This window comes from Stegostoma tigrinum, chromosome 20 (genome assembly GCF_030684315.1).
Source record: "Stegostoma tigrinum isolate sSteTig4 chromosome 20, sSteTig4.hap1, whole genome shotgun sequence".
NCBI lineage: Eukaryota > Metazoa > Chordata > Chondrichthyes > Orectolobiformes > Stegostomatidae > Stegostoma > Stegostoma tigrinum.
Window position 1 is genome coordinate 56,230,884 of NC_081373.1, and position 17,789 is coordinate 56,248,672.

The following is a 17,789-nucleotide window of genomic DNA, read 5'->3' on the forward strand; positions in this document are numbered from 1 at the left end:
CCAGCACCTTCTCCTTAGGTGATGGCTACTTCTCATCTCTGCCCCCTCAGTTCTGATATGCTCTCAATGCATCAGTCTTTATGGTAGTAGACAAAGTGCATAATCAGATCCTCCGTCATTTCCTTGCTTGCCATTACTACTTCTCCAATCTCATTTTCCAGCAGTCTAATATCCACTCTTAGCTTTCTCATTTTATATATCTAAAGTAACGCCTGCAATTTAACATCACTGGCTAGCTCACCCTCATTTCGTCTTGTACACATTTGCTTTTCCAAAAAAATCTTCTGCTGATTTTAAAAGGCTTTCCAGTAATCTTCACCAAACTGCATGATTTTTATGCTGTGATTTTGTCAGCCAGGATGGCCGCATCTTCCCTTTATTGTATTTGTTCTTCCTTGGGATGAACTTCAGCTATGCCTCCTGAATTACCCCAGAAACTCCTCCCATTGCTGCTCCACTGTCTTCCCTATCAGGCTCTCCTCCCAATCAACTCTGGCCAGTCCCTCACATTTTTGGAGTTACTATTGTTCAATTGTAATACCGTTACATCTGACTCCAGCTTCTCACTCTCAACTGCAGGGTGAATTCTACCATATTATGGTCACTGTCTCCTAGAGCTCCCTTCACCTTAAACTCCCTAATCAAACTGCCTCATGACATCAAATCCAGAACTGCCTGTCCCACAAACTCTTCATAAACCATCATGCAGACATTCAACTAATTCCTGGTCTGGAGTTAGTATCAACCCAATTTTCCCAGTCAACCTGCCTATTCAATTGCCCCATGATTATTGCCTTTATTATCTCGATTTATTTCCTTCCCATTTCTTTACTATTGCCAGGAGGCTTCTATGTAACTCAAATCAGGGTCTTTTCTCCTTTGCAGTTCCTCAACTCTACCCACACAGATTCTATACCTTCTGAGTCGATAATTACTTGTTGCTAACAATTTAATTTCTTACTTACAAGGAACCTCACCCCTCTACACATTCTTTACATAAGGCAAATATCCTGTGATATTTAGTTCCCATCTTTGATACTTTTACAACCACTTCTCTAGCTTGCCCACAATATCACACACACCACCTCATTTACTTTTTTTGCATACATTTAAATACAGCATGCTCAGTCCTGCACTGACTGTTCTTACCCCTCTCCAAGGTTTCCCCTTATCTGCTCTGCATAGATTCCTGACTCTTTACATACTCTGTCCCATTACTTGTTCTGGAGTGTTACAGTCTTGTGACCACTCCACTTATCCTTTCCATTAAGAGCCTGATACCCAACTGGTTCAAGTGGAACCCATCTCGATGGTCCTGTCCCAATATTGATGCCAATGCCCCACAAAATGGAACCGTTCTTTCCCTCACCAATTCCTCTAGCCATGTGTTCAACCTCCCTAATCTTATCTCTTTGGCAGTTTGCATGTGGAGCAGGAAACAATAGAGATGATAATCGTTTGGAGGTCCTATTTAAGTTTTGTTCCCAATTCTGGACATTCCCCAAAAATGATAAAAAAAGAATGCCTTGCCTATGTTGTTGTTGCCAACATGGACAACAACTAGATCTTTCCCATTCCTCTCCAGTAGCCTTTCAAACTGACTTGTTATGCAGGAGAGAAAGGGTAATGTTGGAGGGGTGTTTTTCCTAACTGGAAGTCAATGTCAAGTTGGGTCCTACGGGGCGAATGCGAGGGCCCTTGCTATTTGTAGTTTTATATGAGTGATTCAGACTTGAATGTAGGAGGACTGATGGTAGATGATACAAAAATTTGTGGTAAATAGGAGGATATAGATGGGCTGATCAGTGGAAAATGAAATTCAATCTGGATAAATTTCAAGTGATGCACTTGAGTAGGACAAAAAGCACAGGAACACATGATGAATGGTAGGGCCCTGAGTGTGGGACATTTATAGAAATCAGGACAAGTAGATAATGTGGTTAGGAAGTCATATATAATATCTGCCTTTATTAGCCAAGGCATTATATTTAAGAGCAGGGAGGTTATGCTGGAACCGTATAAAATATCGGTTAGGTCATGTCTGGAGGACTGCATGCAGTTCTGGAATCCACATTATCAGAATGATGTGATCGCACTGAAGAAGGTGCAGAGCAGATTTACCAGGATATTGCCTGGCCTGGAGAATTTCAGACAAGAAGAGTGATTGGATAGACTGCGACTGTTTCCCTTAATAACATAGTTATTAAGGGGTACACGAGTGAGATATATAAAACAATGACAGGCATAGACCCTTGGAGAGGAAAACAACCGGGGGCAAAAGGCTTAGAGGGTGGTGAGAATCTAGCGCTCACTGCTGCAAGGGTGGTAAAGGCAGAAACCCTTAAAACACTTATGCATTCAGATGTACACTTATGATGCCAAGGCATACAAAGCCATGGACCAAGTGCTGGAAAATGAGATTAGAATTTAGGTGATTGATTTTGCATGGCACACGCATAAAGGGAATTCCATTTTATGGCCTGTGCATCTCTACAACTCGGACTATATCTCACACTCACCTCCCTCATCCAAGTTACTATAGTAACTAGATTATAGCCCCTGTACTGATCCTTGTGGCACTGAAAGAAAACATTTGCTGTTGTGATTGAGCATATGCAGGGTATACCAAACATTTAAGATTACTTCCTAAAAAAATTGGTAACTCTACAATTGTAAATGATAAATCAACAGATGGGGAAGGAGTACTGAAAGGATCAAAAATCTCTCGCTGCTAGGACCAAACAATCAAAGTTCAAGCAATGTGTTGGATCCTCTTGATTACTGCTTTTCTGTTCTTTTTAATTAACCTGTCATACTGTACATTATGTGGCACAATCTAAGACTGTTTATTCTTCCACTTCCCATTGCACTCACAGTCACTACACCACTAGGTTATGGCCAAAGATGTGAGCAAGGGTTTGTGACATACAGTAAAGTCTAAAAAAACAAAGACAAAAAAGTTTCTCTACAGTATTTCTGAAATAAAATAGCAAGCAACACAATTTAAGTAATCACCATTCCCTTCATTAAAAAAACAACTTTCTAGGAGTGAAAAAAAAACAGCTGATCAATTTTTAATCACCTCATTCCATGGATACCAATCATTTGCGGCGTGGCTTACACACTAACAGGCTACAAAGAAAAGTCGAATAGAATTGCAGGCACAGTACATCTCTAACCAATGAATTCAATGCATTTTATGCACGCTTTGAACAGAAAGGCAGTGTCGTGAAACGATGCCACCTGTCACCAAGGTCACTGCTGCAGATGTTAGATTGACCTTAAGGGCAAACGCACAGAAAGCAACTAGCCAAACAGATGGAAGCCCCAGCCGAGCACACAGATCCTGCGTGGACCAGCTGGTGGGATATTTGCAGACATCTCCAACCTTTCCTTATCATGATCTAAAAGCCTAACTTGCTTCAAGAAGACCATCACCCCAGCATCAAAGAAAAAATCTTGCAGTGTGCCTCAATGACTAAACACAGGTGGCTCTGACATTGATAACTATAAGCTGCTTCGAGACAGTAGTCACAGTTCACGTCAACTCCACCCTAACAGTCTGCCTACATAATTTGCAATTCACCTACTGGCACAATAGGCAGACACCATCTCTCTGGTCAGACACTCATTTCTGGAACATCTGGTCAAGAAAATGTATGTCAGGCTCCTATTTATTGACTACAGCTCCACCTTCAACACCATAATTCCAAACTCACTCCCAAATTCCAATGTCCTAGGTTTCAGTCCCTGCCTCTACAAATGGATTCTCAACTTCCTCATCAATCGACTGCAGTCAGTAAAAACACACAACTCCTCTATGATAATCCTCAACACGGGTGCCTCAAGGCTGCGTACTTGGCCCCTACTCCTTATACGCTCCTGACTGTGGGACAAAAATTCCACACCAACTACATCTTCAAATACTCACTGACGACACCATCAGCATCGGTCAGATCTCAAAACAAGGTGGTCTAGAGGAAGGACAGAACTTAACAGCAGAGACAATTAACTCTCAATCAACATCAGCAAAACAAAAAAGGAGATGGTCACTGACTTCAGGAAACGCAGGGCATGCCCATCTGCAATGGTGTGAGGTGGAGATGGTCAAGAGCATCAAGTTCCTGGCAGTGACAATCACCAACAATTCATCTCGGTCCACTCAGGTCAGTGGTCAAGAAAACACAGCAGTGCCTCTACTGCCTCAGGAGGCTGAGGAAATTCAGCGTAAAGTCTCTTACAAGACTGAAAGAAACTACAGAGACTTGTGAACACAGCCTAGTCCATCACACAAACCAACTTCATCTATTTTCCACTGCATCAGGAAATCAAACATAAATCAAAGACTCCTCCCAACCCATTTATACTCTTTTACCCTCTTTCCATTGGGCAGAAGATAGCGTAACACTATCCTGCATTGTTGTTCCCCTGATGCACTTGGACAGCATGAACTGCCTGTAAAGCATGCAAGACAACACTTTTCACTGTATCTCAATGCATGGACTATTTTCTAAATGGTGAGAAAATTCGTAAAGCAGAAGTACAAAGGGATCTGGGAGTGTTGGTCCAGGATTCTCTAAAGGTTAACTTGTAGGTAGAGTCCGTAATTAAGAGAGCAAACGTAAAATGTTGTCGTTTATCTCAAGGGGGTTGGAATATAAAAGCAACCATGTGCTTCTGAGGCTTTATAAAGCTCTAGTTAGGCCCCATTTAGAATACTGTGTCCAATTTGGGCCCCACACCTCAGGAAGGACATACGGGCACTGGAGCGTGTCCAGCAGAGATTCACATGGATGATCCCTGGAATGGTAGGTTTAACGTACCAACGGCTAAGGATCCTGGGATTGTACTCATTAGAGTTTAGAAGGTTGAGGGGAGATCTAATAGAAACTTACAAGATAATGTATGGTTTAGAAGGGGTGGGTGCTGGGAGGCTGTTTCCGTTAGGCGGAGAGACTAGGACCCGTGGGCAAAGCCTTCAAATTAGAGGGGCTAAATTTAAAATGGAAATGAGACGACATTTCTTCAGCCAGAGTGTGGTGGGCTTGTGGAATTCATTGCCACGGAGTGCAGTGGAGGCCAGGACACTAGATGCTTTCAAGGCAGAGATCAACAAATTCTTGATCGTACAAGGAATCAAGGGCTACGGGGAGAGTGCAGGGAAGTGGAGTTGAAATGCCCAATCAGCCATGATTTAAGTGGCTGAGTAGAAATGATGGGCCAAATGGCCTTACTTCCACTCCAATGTCTTATGGTCAATACACATGAGAGTAATAAATCAAAGTCACTCCTGCTATATTACTGCTAAGGTGTCAACATCAACATTACACCGAGATGACATCCATAATCAGTGAGCAACTATTTACAAACTAATAGTTTAGAGTCACGTTCTTAAAAGAGTGAGAACATTTCAAAATAAGTCGCACTTAAAAAAGTACAAAAGGCCTAAACGCCTAAATATTCACTTGTAGCTCTTTGTTCTTAAGTTACTTCAATACAAACAGGAACATTCCATCTTTCAGCCACTGGAACATTATTCACCAATGAAATCGTGGTTGATCATCTGCCTCAACACAAATTTTCCATCTACTCCCTATACTCTTTTTCCAAGAAATCGAAAACGTAGTGAGGAATGGAGCATGCACACCTCTTCCCTCCCCAACCTTAAAAATCACATTTGAGATGATCAGATTTTCAGTGAGGCTACAGGACGAGCTGGAACATGCCTCAGCTCTAAATCCAGAGTTGGTCATTTGCAGGCAGTATGAACAATGTTCTAACAGTTATTTGCATTCAGCTAATAGGGATATCCTGGCATGGAATTAGGGTTCTATAGTACACAGAACAAAAATGCAAAGACAATTATTAATGCATGAAAAATTCAGAGTAAAAATACATCTGGTAAAGTAGTATAATTTATCACTATTTACCAAGCTTGTCGATGTGAGGAATAAGAGAATGACTAGGGTAGGAATAGGGCCAGTCAAAGACAGAAGTGGAAAGTTGTGTGTGGACCCTGGGGAGATCAGAGAGGTGCTAAACGAATATTTCTCATCTGTTTTCACTCAGAAAAAGGAGAATATTGTAGGAGAAGACCGAGTCACGGGCTATTAGAATTGAAAGAATTGAGGTTAGTAAGGAGGTGGTGTTATGGTAGATAAATCCCCTGGGGCGGATGGGATTTTTCCCAGGATTCTCTGGGAAGCTAGGGAGGAGATGGCAGAGCCTTTGGACTTGGTCTTGGAGTCATCATTGTCTACAGGTTTAGTACCAGATAACTGCAGGATTGCAAATGTGCCCTTGTTCAAGAAGGGCAGTACAGATGACCCAGTTTATTATAGACCAGTGAGTCTTACGCCTGATATAGGAAGAGTTCTGGAAAGGATTATAAGAAATAATACATATAATCAGCTAGCAAGCAACAATTTGATTGGAGATAGTCAACATGGATTCGTCAAGGGCAGGTCGTGTCTCACAAACCTGAGTTTTTTTGAGAAGGTGACCAAGTATATGGATGAGGGACGGGCAGTTGACATGGTGTACGTGGACTTCAATAAAGCCTTTGATAAGGTTCCACATGGTAGGCTATTGGAGAAAATGCAGAGGCATGGGATTGAGGGAGATTTAGCAGTGTGGATTAGAAACTGGCTTTCTGTAAGAAGGCAACGAGTGGTGGTTGATGGAAAATATTCAGCCTGGAGTCCGGTTACTAGTGGTGTGCCTCAAGGATCTTTTTGGGACCACTGCTAATTTGTCATTTTTATAAATGACATGAACATGGGCAAAGGTGGATGCGTTCGTAAGTGTGCGGATGACACTAAAGTCAGTGGAGTGGTGGACAGTGTGAAAGAATGTTGCAGGGAGACTTGGATAAACTCCAGAATTGGGCTGAAAGGTGGCAAATGGAGTTCAATGCAGATAAATGTGAGGTGATTCACTTTGGGAAGAATAATAGGAAGGCAGAATAGTGTGGATGTGCAGAAGGATTTTGGTGACAATGTACATAGATCCCTGAAAGTTGCCACCCAGGTTGATAGTGCTGTTAAGGCCGAATACGGTGTGTTCGGTTTTATTGGTAGAGGGATTGAGTTCCTCAGCCGTGATGTCATGCTGCAACTGTACAAAACACTAGTGCAGGCTCACTTGGAATATTGCATACATTTCTGGTCGCCCCATTACAGGAAGGATATGGAAGCATTGGAAAAAAGGTGCATAGGAGATTTACCAGGATGTTGCCTGGTCTGGAGCGAAGGTCTTATAAGAAAAGGCTGAGGGACTTGGTCTGTTCTCATTGGAGAGAAGGAGGCTAAGAGGGGATTTAGAGACATTCAAGATGATCAGGGGATTAGATAGGGTGGGCAGTGACAGTCTTTTTCCTACAATGATGACGTTAGCTTGTACGAGGGGGTATAGCTGCAAGTTGAGGAGTGATAGATTTAAGACAGATGTCAGAGGCAGGTTCTTTACTCAGAGTGGTAAGGGCGTGGAACACCCTGCCTGCCAATGTAGTGAACTCAGCCACAGTAGGGGCATTTAAACAGTCCTTGGATAAGCATATGGATGATGATGAGCTAGTGTAGGGGGATGGGCTTAATTAGTTCACAGGTCGGCACAACATTGAGGGCCGAAGGGCCTGTTCTGCGTTCTATGCCCCAAGGATCAGTTGAGAAGCAAATTCCAGGAAAATAAATGCAATGTAAATCCAGGTCCTTGCAAAAGTAGGCTTCTACAAAAAGGACTGATTTACACCAAGCCATATTCCTACTCATATCCAGGCTAATTCCACCAGGACCTCAGAATAATGTTCTACCTTCAAGATGTAGTTCTTCTCAACTGTGCATCACTGTTGGTATCAAATAAGTAATTTGATTGCAAGAGTTTTCTATTGGTCTTTGAGCAAATCAACATTTCAAATAATGAAGAGTTGAATGGAAAAGCACTACTCTATACACAGGACAGACAGATCACCTTGTGCCCTCTTCTCTTGAGTTCTGGCAGCATTCGGTCCAAAATGAGGAATTTTCCTGAGCTTTTCACCAACTCTTCATCTACCTACAGAAAACAGATTTAAAATGCATCTGAAGAATGTATGAGCAAAACTCAAATTTATAGTGATTTAGGAATTCAAATACACAATCTTTAAAAATGGAAAACACAGCTAAATGTAGATAAGAAAAATAATTCACCACTAGTTTTATAAATAGGTGTATAAAATACAAAGCAGTCAATCCTAACCATATGGATCTTTGGATGGTTAGGTGGCCTGGTGAAAATAGCATGCCCAGTTTCTAGGTCCTTACTTTTGGACGGACTTTAAAAAAGGTCCCTGGCGATAATTTTAAAATTGAGAGGTGCTACATATAGGACAAATGCCATTCTTTACTCAGAGGAGTAAGGGCATGGAATGCCCTACTTGCAACACAGTGTTGAGCCAGGTAACACCCAGAAAGCCTGATGGGCCTGCATGTGCAGGGGTGGGAGTGGGGCGTTAAAGGGATGTGTTTAAATAGAATGGAGAAAGTCTAAAAAGATGATTTCACAGATCAGATGTTTGTTTATAGTTATTATTTCGTGAGATGTGGGCATTGCTAGCAAAGCCAGAATTTGCTGCTTTTGAACTAGGTAATTTCAGAAGGCAGTTAACATTATAGGTGTGGAGTCACATGTGGGCCTGCTCAAGTAAGGTAGCAGATAGCCTTCCGCATAGGATATTTGTGAATCTGATGAGTTTTTAAATGATAATTGACAGTTGTTTCCTGTTCATCACTGGAGCAAGCTTTAGTTCCAGAATGATTAACTGAAATGAATTTCACTAGCTACCAATAGCAGGTTTCAGGGGGTGGGGTGTGGTGGTTGAGCCCATGTCCCTAGACCTGGTCCAATGACATCACCATCTGAAGGGTACTGCTAAAGATTAAAAGGAAAGACATTTACACTCGCCACACAGGTAGATGACTACATGGTGAAGATTTAACACTTATTGCCAAAAAAAACCAACCACCCAGGAAGAGAAATATAAGGGGGACAACTATTAAGACAGGAATTGTCCTACAGAAACAAAATGGAGAAATAACCCTTCACTTGAAGAGGGAGGCATTTTTTAAAAAAATGTATTTAAAAACGGCTTGGGTAAGACAGCAGAGGAATGGACGAGAGCCAAAAAAAGGTTCAATTTTACAACTGAGCATTCTCTCCCCCCCCACCCCCCACCATAGGGCAATTGCATTAACAATAGCCGTTATTTGTAAACTGGCAGTTAATCATTAACATCAATTCTTAATGAAGTTTTCTCCATATATTCAGGTTTGTTTGGCAAAAATCAGAAGAAAAATCTTTTCAAATTTGAAGAGAAAACCAAAAAAATTGTTTATCCTTAAAAGTGGGTTCTGACATGCAGGGAGAAGAAGAAAAGCAAGCTAGATTGCACATCCTGAAATTAGGTGTCGGGACAGTAGGAACTGCCGATGCTAGAGAATCTGAGATAACACGGCATAGAGCAGGGTGAACACAGCAGACCAAGCAGCATCAGAGGAGCAGGAAAACTTCAGAAACAAAAAATAAAAGTGAATCAATTTCTTTAATGTTCAAAGTGAAAACCAATTCTTGGGACCATTTATCAGTGGTAAAAAGGTACACAACGTTGGAAGTAACTCAACCTTGGTGTCCCTAACAGTCAAATGTTCTAAGTGATACAACCCACCACAAAAGGCAGAGGATGGCGTTTGGGTTTCCAGTGGATACAACATGCTGACAGAGTTCACTGAGAAAGTTACAGAAATTATATAGTTTTTACCTTAAACTCCTGGGTTTTGGGGTCCAGTGGGTACTCAATTAAGTAAGGATGGTTACAACACTTTCGGAGGAGCATCAATACATTCTGCAATTTCAGGTGAACTTCCTTATCTTGTGGGATAAACACATCCAGCACAGGCCTGATGAGAAAACACAACAGGCAAGTTACTTTCAGGACACCTAAAATAAACCTTTCACTGTCAGCTCTTGTTCAGTGACGACAACTACTTCCAGCCATGCTTCAGCTTGTCAAAAATAGGACCAGCATGATTGTCCAGTGCTGTAAGAATACCGGATTCTCTCAGAAGTCAACTTTCAGATGCTACATTACGTTTCACTGGAATGTCAAAGATCACATCATAATTTTCAAAAGCAGGCGAGCTTCCCATTGGTCAATATTTATTAAACACCGAAAACAAAGCTAACATTTTTCAGTATTTAGGTGTGGAAAGATGCTGTGTGGAGTCTGACTGCTGCATTTTCCTTCATTACAGCAGTAAATACATTTCAAAATAACAGCAATGGCTGGGAAGCATGGACCTACAAAAACTAAACATAAAATGGCTACTTAATGCTGGAGATTCTTGTCCAACCATTATAGTTGGGGCCTGGAAAAGAGGTGGTGCACCTCAAAAAGTTTGCTGCAAAAGCAAGGTACTACCAAAAACATTTATAATAAGCAACTCAGGCTGCTGCACACTTCTACCATATCTGCCATGTTATATGACAATCACCCATAGATTCAGAGAGTGTCTCGAACTGTCAACACTTGAGATCAAAAGGTCTTTCCAATGCAAGGTCATTGGCCTGAAATGTGAAAACACTATGATGCTGTCAGGCCTTTCCTGCTTGTATGTCAGAATTCCAGCTTCTACAGAACTTTGCCACAACCTGTCATATAACTACTTGGATACTGAAAAACGTGCAGATCCCAAGTTATTTAGTAGAATCTCGTGAGCACAGCTGTAACTGGTCACACTGTCATTGGACGGGAGAGAGAGAACAGAGCTAATGCTCTTACTTTCAGTCACTATCCAGTAAGTGGGCCACTTAGGCATTGAAGATGGTACCTCAACCATCATTTACAAAAACAAACAAGGGTTGAAGAGGTATCTAACATTTTTAAAAGTTAGAAGGTTATTGATGTCAAAGTGTCAATGCATGAAAATAGAACAGTGTGAAAATGACAAGGTACAAAAAAAAAGGTGAAGAGCCACTTCCTACCAACCAGAAGTGTAGCTTCTCCACCTTTCACACCTGAACACAGTAAGCCTCACTGTCATAATTCAATGGGTGCTGGCAGCTCTCCCAAAGACCCTTCAAGCTGCTGCTGCCTAGGTTGAGCAAAGTAATTTCACAATGAACACAGTCAAGTTTGCTCCTGCCCCTTTTCCAAGATCCACAGAACGTGGTTAACTCTTAACTGTTTCTCTGGGTGATCAGGGATGGACAATAAGTGTTGCAGCAAACAACATACATCATCCATGAACAAGTTAAAACAAAATAAACAAATAATCAAATTAGGCATTTACCTGGTCCATTTTAGGATCTAAAACATCATTGTTAAAGAACAGAAATCCATTACATGAAGACTAAAATTAGTAGGAACAAAACCAGCAACATACGATGGTAGGATATTGGTGAGCTGGTGAGTCACTAAAATCAGGGCTTCACAAAAGTTAAGATTGGAAGCTGAAAATGAGGAGTCATGAATTTTGCAACAGCTAACTCCCCTCCCACTATTTTAGATCTTCCCCACTCCAAAACATATACTGATGAGTCACTTTTTCAAGCTTAGAAACAAGGTCACAGAGGCAAGAAAAGGGGAGGCACCACACTAAACTGTCTGCAACATGAAATACTACGTTTAAAATGGAGGCCAACTGATTTCAAGATAATAAAATGTGAGGCTGGATGAACACAGCAGGCCAAGCAGCATCTCAGGAGCACAAAAGCTGACGTTTCGGGCCTAGACCCTTCATCAGAGGGGGGGATGGGGAGAGGGAACTGGAATAAATAGGGAGAGAGGGGGAGGCGGACCGAAGATGGAGAGTAAAGAAGATAGGTGGAGAGAGTATAGGTGGGGAGGTAGGGAGGGGATAGGTCAGTCCAGGGAAGACGGACAGGTCAAGGAGGTGGGATGAGGTTAGTAGGTAGATGGGGGTGCGGCTTGGGGTGGGAGGAAGGGATGGGTGAGAGGAAGAACCGGTTAGGGAGGCAGAGACAGGTTGGACTGGTTTTGGGATGCAGCGGGGTGGGGGGTGGGGGGAGAGGAGAGCTGGGCTGGTTGTGTGGTGCAGTGGGGGGAGGGGACGAACTGGGCTGGTTTAGGGATGCAGTTGGGGAAGGGGAGATTTTGAAACTGGTGAAGTCCACATTGATACCATTAGGCTGCAGGGTTCCCAGGCGGAATATGAGTTGCTGTTCCTGCAACCTTGGCTTCCTCTACATTGGGGAAACCAAGCGGAGGCTTGGAGACCGCTTTGCAGAACACCTCCGCTCAGTTCGCAACAAACAACTGCACCTCCCAGTTGCATGCCATTTCCACTCCCCCTCCCATTCTTTAGATGACATGTCCATCATGGGCCTCCTGCAGTGCCACAATGATGCCACCCGAAGGTTGCAGGAACAGCAACTCCTATTCCGCCCCCTGAAACCGCCAACTGATTTCAGTCAGGTTCAAAGGAGCGCCATCACCACAGGCTTACGCAAAAACTTGGTTTCTTCCCCAACGGTTCCTGGAGAAGAAAGTCTGACAGTCCAGAATAATTGCACCTTAATCACCAATCTCAGGTTCCCACCCAGCTCCCCCAATCATTGTTTCTTCTCTGGAAGATCTGCATGAAGATGGAAAGAACTTACTACAGGAGGAGCGAGAGCAGTACAGACAGTATCATGATGCTCTGCCAATCACACACATTCTTAAATTCTGCCTCTCCTGTGGTCACAGGTCCTCTACTAAATTCCACTTTATTTCCTCACTCAAAATGAGACAGCAATACCTGCATTCATTTAACCCTGTTTAAATCATGGATCTTCTATAGTCTAAAGGCAATCTGTACAACAGCAAATATGCTGAATTTTAGGGCTGTGGGTGAGGGCTAATTTACTCGTTAAATGCAAAGTTTTTGAGGACCTAGAAGCTATCATTATCACTAAGGAGTCTGTGCTGGGCAAGTTAATAGGGCTAAAGGTAAACAAGTCTCCTGGCCCTGATGAAATGCATCCCACGGTACTAAAAGTAGTGATGGGGGGAAGATAGCAAATGCACTAGTAATTATTTACCAAAATTCATCGGACTCTTAAGTAGTTGCCGCAGATGGCAAAACAGCCAATGTGATGCCACTGTTTTAAAAAAGGGAAGTAGACAAAAAGCAGGTAACTATAGGCCAAGATAATAAAACGTGAGGCTGGATGAACACAGCAGGCCCAGCAGCATCTCAGGAGCACAAAAGCTGATGTTTCAGGCCTAGACCCATCAGACAGGGGGATGGGGTGAGGGTTCTGGAATAAATGGGGGCACGTGGGGTGGGGGGGAGAGGCGGACCGAAGACTATAGGCCAGTTAGTTTAAAAACTTTGGTAGTGGAGAAAACGCTTGAAAAGACATGTGGACATAAACTGTCCCATTGGAACACCCAGCATGGGTTCATGAAGGGTAGGTCACATTTAATTAATTTGGTGCAATTCTTTGTCCACCACGCAAGTAATGCCCTCAATGGGGATCCTGTGGATGTGGTGTATCTGGACTTTCAGAAGGCATGTGACAAGGTGCCACACAAGATAAAGTTACACGGTATAACAGGTAATGTATTGGCATGGATAGAGGATTATTTGATCAGCAAAAAGCAAAGAGTAGCAGTAAATGGGTGTTTTTCTGGTTGGTGGTCAGTGGCTAGTGGTGTGCCTCAGGGATCAGTGTTGGGACCGCAATTCTTTACAATTAACACAGATTATTTTCAGATAGGGACTAAGTGTGCTGTGTCAAAATTTGCACATGACACTAAGGTGAGTGGTAGAGCAACGTGTGCAGAAGACACTGAAAGTCTGCAGAGGGATATAGATAGTCGAAGTGAGTGGGCAAAGGTCTGGCAGATGGAGTACAATGTTGATAAGTGAGAGGTCATCCATTTTGGTAGGAATAACAGCAAAACGGACTATGTGTTAAATGATTAAAAATTGCAGCACGCTGCTGTGCACAGGGACTTGGGTATCCTTGTGCACGAATCACTAAAAAGGGGGATTGCAGGTGCAGGAGACAATTAAAAAGGCAAATGGAATTTTGTCTGCCATTGCTAGAGGGATGGAGTTTTAAAACAGGGAGGCTATGCTGCAGCTGTATAGGGTCCTGGTGAGGCCACATCTGGAGTACTGTGTGCAGTTTTGGTCTCCTTACTTGAGAATGGATATTCAAGCTCTAGAGGGCTTGCAGAGGAGATTCACTCGGGTGATTCCAGAGTTTTTGGGGGGGGGGGGGGGGGGGTGTGTTGGATTATGAGGACAGACCGAGTAGACTGGGATTATACTCACTGGAATTCAGAAGAATGAGGGGAGAGGGGAGATCTTCCAGAAACATACAAGATTATGAAGGGTATCGATAAGGTGGAGGCTGAGAGGTGGTTTCCACCATTAGGTGGAACTAAGACTAGAGGGCATCGCCTCAATATAAAAAAGGGAAGCAGATGTAGGACTGAGGACAGGAGGAACTTCTTGACCCAAAGGGTTGTGAATCTGTGGAATTCCTTACCCAGTGAAGTGGTTGAAACTACCTCGCTGAATGTTTTTAAGGCAAGGCTAGATAAATTTTTGAAAAGGAATTAAGGGTTATGGTGAGTGGGTGGGCAAGTGGAGCAGAGTCTCAAAAAGATCAGCCATCATCTTATTAAATGGCAGGGCAGGCTCAAGGGGCCAGATGGCCTACTCCTGCTCCTAGTACTTATCTGAAGACTGCATAATGGTCAGAGAAGAAATAGCGCATTATTCATATGGTGCTCATCACAAAATGTTACAAACATTTATAACCAAATGATTTATCATACTGGCTACAAATTTGCCAGTGCATGCAAAGCAGGAGCCCACAGAAACCAAGAGAATAACCAGTTCCTTTTTTGGCAATATTCATTAAAGAGTTAATGCTGACTAGGAGACAGTGTCTTTGGCTTCTTTACAAACAGTGACAACAAATCGAAACCATGAAGTTTCAACATCTCATCGAAAGGATGGTACACTCAACAATCCAGTATTCCCTGATGACTGTCAACCTTGGTCAGGGCTGCTCAAAGTGTGGGCAGCAACCTAGTAGGATCATGGGAAAGACTTTTGGGCATGCAACATTTAAGACATTAAAAAGCATTAACATAGAGGACAATAACTAATGCTCCCCAACAGGCAGTCTCAGCAGAATCCTAGTTGGAGGAATAGCAAGTGGGTGGAGTGGGGTTGTAAAATTAAAAGACTTGTGACAGGGGAGTGAGATCATGAAGTATCCTCTGCCTACGTAAAATCTTTCAAACTCAACTTAGCAGTGCTCCTCTGATTTGCAGTACAGGCCATGTGATTTAGTAAGTATTTGGAAATCATGGCTTGGAACAGGATTTTGGCCAATCTTTCATCCTCACCGACCTTTCTAACTGCTTTGCAAAAGCATAGGTAGAAAACACATTTATGAATGAATGAGGCTATCCTCAAGTATGGTTTCACAAGTGTTTTAGTCAAATCTGAAGAAAGAACAAATTGCCTCAACTGCTTAAATGACTGTCAAATGAAAGCAAGACAACAAATACTGTAGTGAAGACTATCTTAATTCATTACGAAAAAAAGTTCCAAATGTTACTCCTGCCTCCCTGCTTCAGAAAAATCCCACCTAATACAACAACTCCGACGCCGCACTATGTTTCACACATTAAAACAGGGTCATATCAGGGGAAGAGAAAAAAAGTATGGAAAGTACTGACCTAGGATATGTTGAACTCATGACCTATTGACTCAAAGAAATGTAAACAATCGAATCCTTGAGGTTATCAGCAAGTATCAAGTAGTGGTAATGCTCAGTTTAATGTTGTGATTTGGTCCTTCAGGACAAGCTACATCCCAGTCACCAACCTCTGCTCATGGGCATTCTGCTGCACTACAGCAATCATCTTCTCCAAATCATCATCATCATAATCCTCTGTATAATTCACCAGCTTCCTGCTTCGACGTTTCGGTCGACCTGTAGGGGTTAGCTGGGGTTTCTCCTGCTTGGACTGATTAGGGATGGAAGAGATGAATAAACAATCGCAGCAAACTCAAAACCTCAAAAGAGAAAAAAAAACAGCTAAATGAAATGTCTCATTTCCATATTACCTCTTGCCCCAGCAGTGTTGAGATGGTTTTATTGACGATGGCTGTATAGAAGGACTCCTGTTTTTTGCTTAGAGGAGCATAAACCACAACCTCCCGTTTTGGAGGAATTTCCAGAGTAACATCAGATTTCAACCTCCTCAGCAGGAAAGGAGTCAGGATCTGCAACACCAATAATAATCCATTCAGAATTTGACAAACAACATTGCACACAGTCTAGATGTTGATTGACAGTGCCTGCCACTCAGGGTTCATGGTAAACCCTCTGCTCAGAGCTATAGCTAGCTAAATAATAAAGTTCTGATGGGTTGATGAATACAAGTTCCAGGATGGGAACAAGATCTGAGAGATGAAAAAGTTTCAGGGTATACTGCAGGTCACATTGTAACAAGTAGCAAGTAAAATGCATAACTGAACCGTAGGTGCTTGATGACCCAATACTGGATGAGTTCAGACGCAGTGCTAGACTCAAAATAACTTCCCACTCATCTTTTCACAACCAGGGAATTACAAATCATTTTAAAGTCAATATTTTGAAAGTGTCAGGTCTGGTTTTCATTTGTATATTTCAACTACTGCTCCCAAACTCTGAACAAAATTTCATTTACATTAAGCTGCATTGTAATAAACATGTCAGAGTCCAGACAGGAGCCAAGAAGGCTCAAGCAAGTAGTTTAAAGACAAGACACTTGGAAAGGTCCGTTTTGAGAAAGCAGTAAGTAGTAATGGCAACTGCAGAATTCCAATTCTGAACGGAACTAGACAAATTAGCAATGAAAGGCCCATCCAGTCAGTGAGATTCACTAAGAACCAGGTGGAAACTGAAGTTTACAGACGTGTAGAATATTCAGCATCGACAGACAGCGAAGACAGTGAGATAAGGGGAAAGCAGTGTGGAAAGGATGCCAGTGGCATAGCTAAAAGTGAGATTCTTTTCGAAGAAATTTAAAAGACCAGCGAATAAGATTTTTGAGAAGTTAAATCTCAGAGTAAAAAAGTGTAACTTCTTCCTTAATATACAGTCTTTGCCTTTAAATCATGTTATGTGGATACAACAATCCTGCATTTACTCCAAGGAATTCTATATTATCCCTCACACCAATAAGCCTTTTGTTAAACTAAATACTTTTGGCATTTCCTTTATCAACTCCATTTATAATACTCACTGGAGGTAAGCACTATTGTTGTGCCACTTACAAAACTTTTCATGGTACTTTCTACGTAAAAAAGTGACAGTAAAATTCTATTCTATTTGCTTTCAGATATTCTAGGTAGTTATTCAGAGTAGCTTTTATTTCAAACATTTAATATGCTCAATTTGGAGCAAATGCACTTCAGCATGTCAACATTTACAGTAGGTGCAGAAAAGACTCAAGGATGGGGTTACAGAGATGAGGTTATGTGGTAGCCTGGAGAAGTTGTAGACAATCTGGCCATGGAAAAAGTGAGAAGGTTTAATAGAGATGCTCAAAAACACGAGGGGTCTACAAAAGGTTAAGACAGAAAGAAAATATGCACTATCAAAAAGGTCCCAGAGATGGACTTGATTTGAAGCACTTGTCTTGGAGTTGATTCTTTTGCAAAGTAACAGCTTTTTACTGAAGCACAGTAAGTGGTTTGGAAATGGAGTGTGCAGTGGAAATAGATTCAATCACT

At 42.2% G+C, this 17,789-nt stretch overlaps 1 protein-coding gene across 5 annotated transcripts in view; it reads right to left on the reverse strand.

Moving 5' to 3' along the window:
* The window catches only part of hells (helicase, lymphoid specific), a 63,262-nt gene that overhangs the window by 13,968 nt on the left and 31,505 nt on the right, over positions 1-17,789 (reverse strand). For all 5 annotated transcript variants that reach the window (XM_059653176.1, XM_059653179.1, XM_059653178.1 and 2 more), the window contains 4 exons: positions 16,137-16,295; positions 15,894-16,036; positions 9,794-9,932; positions 7,969-8,052 (listed from right to left, as the gene is read on the reverse strand). In XM_059653176.1, coding sequence (XP_059509159.1) covers positions 7,969-8,052; positions 9,794-9,932; positions 15,894-16,036; positions 16,137-16,295 — 525 coding nt within the window. The remainder of the gene's footprint in view (positions 1-7,968; positions 8,053-9,793; positions 9,933-15,893; positions 16,037-16,136; positions 16,296-17,789) is intronic.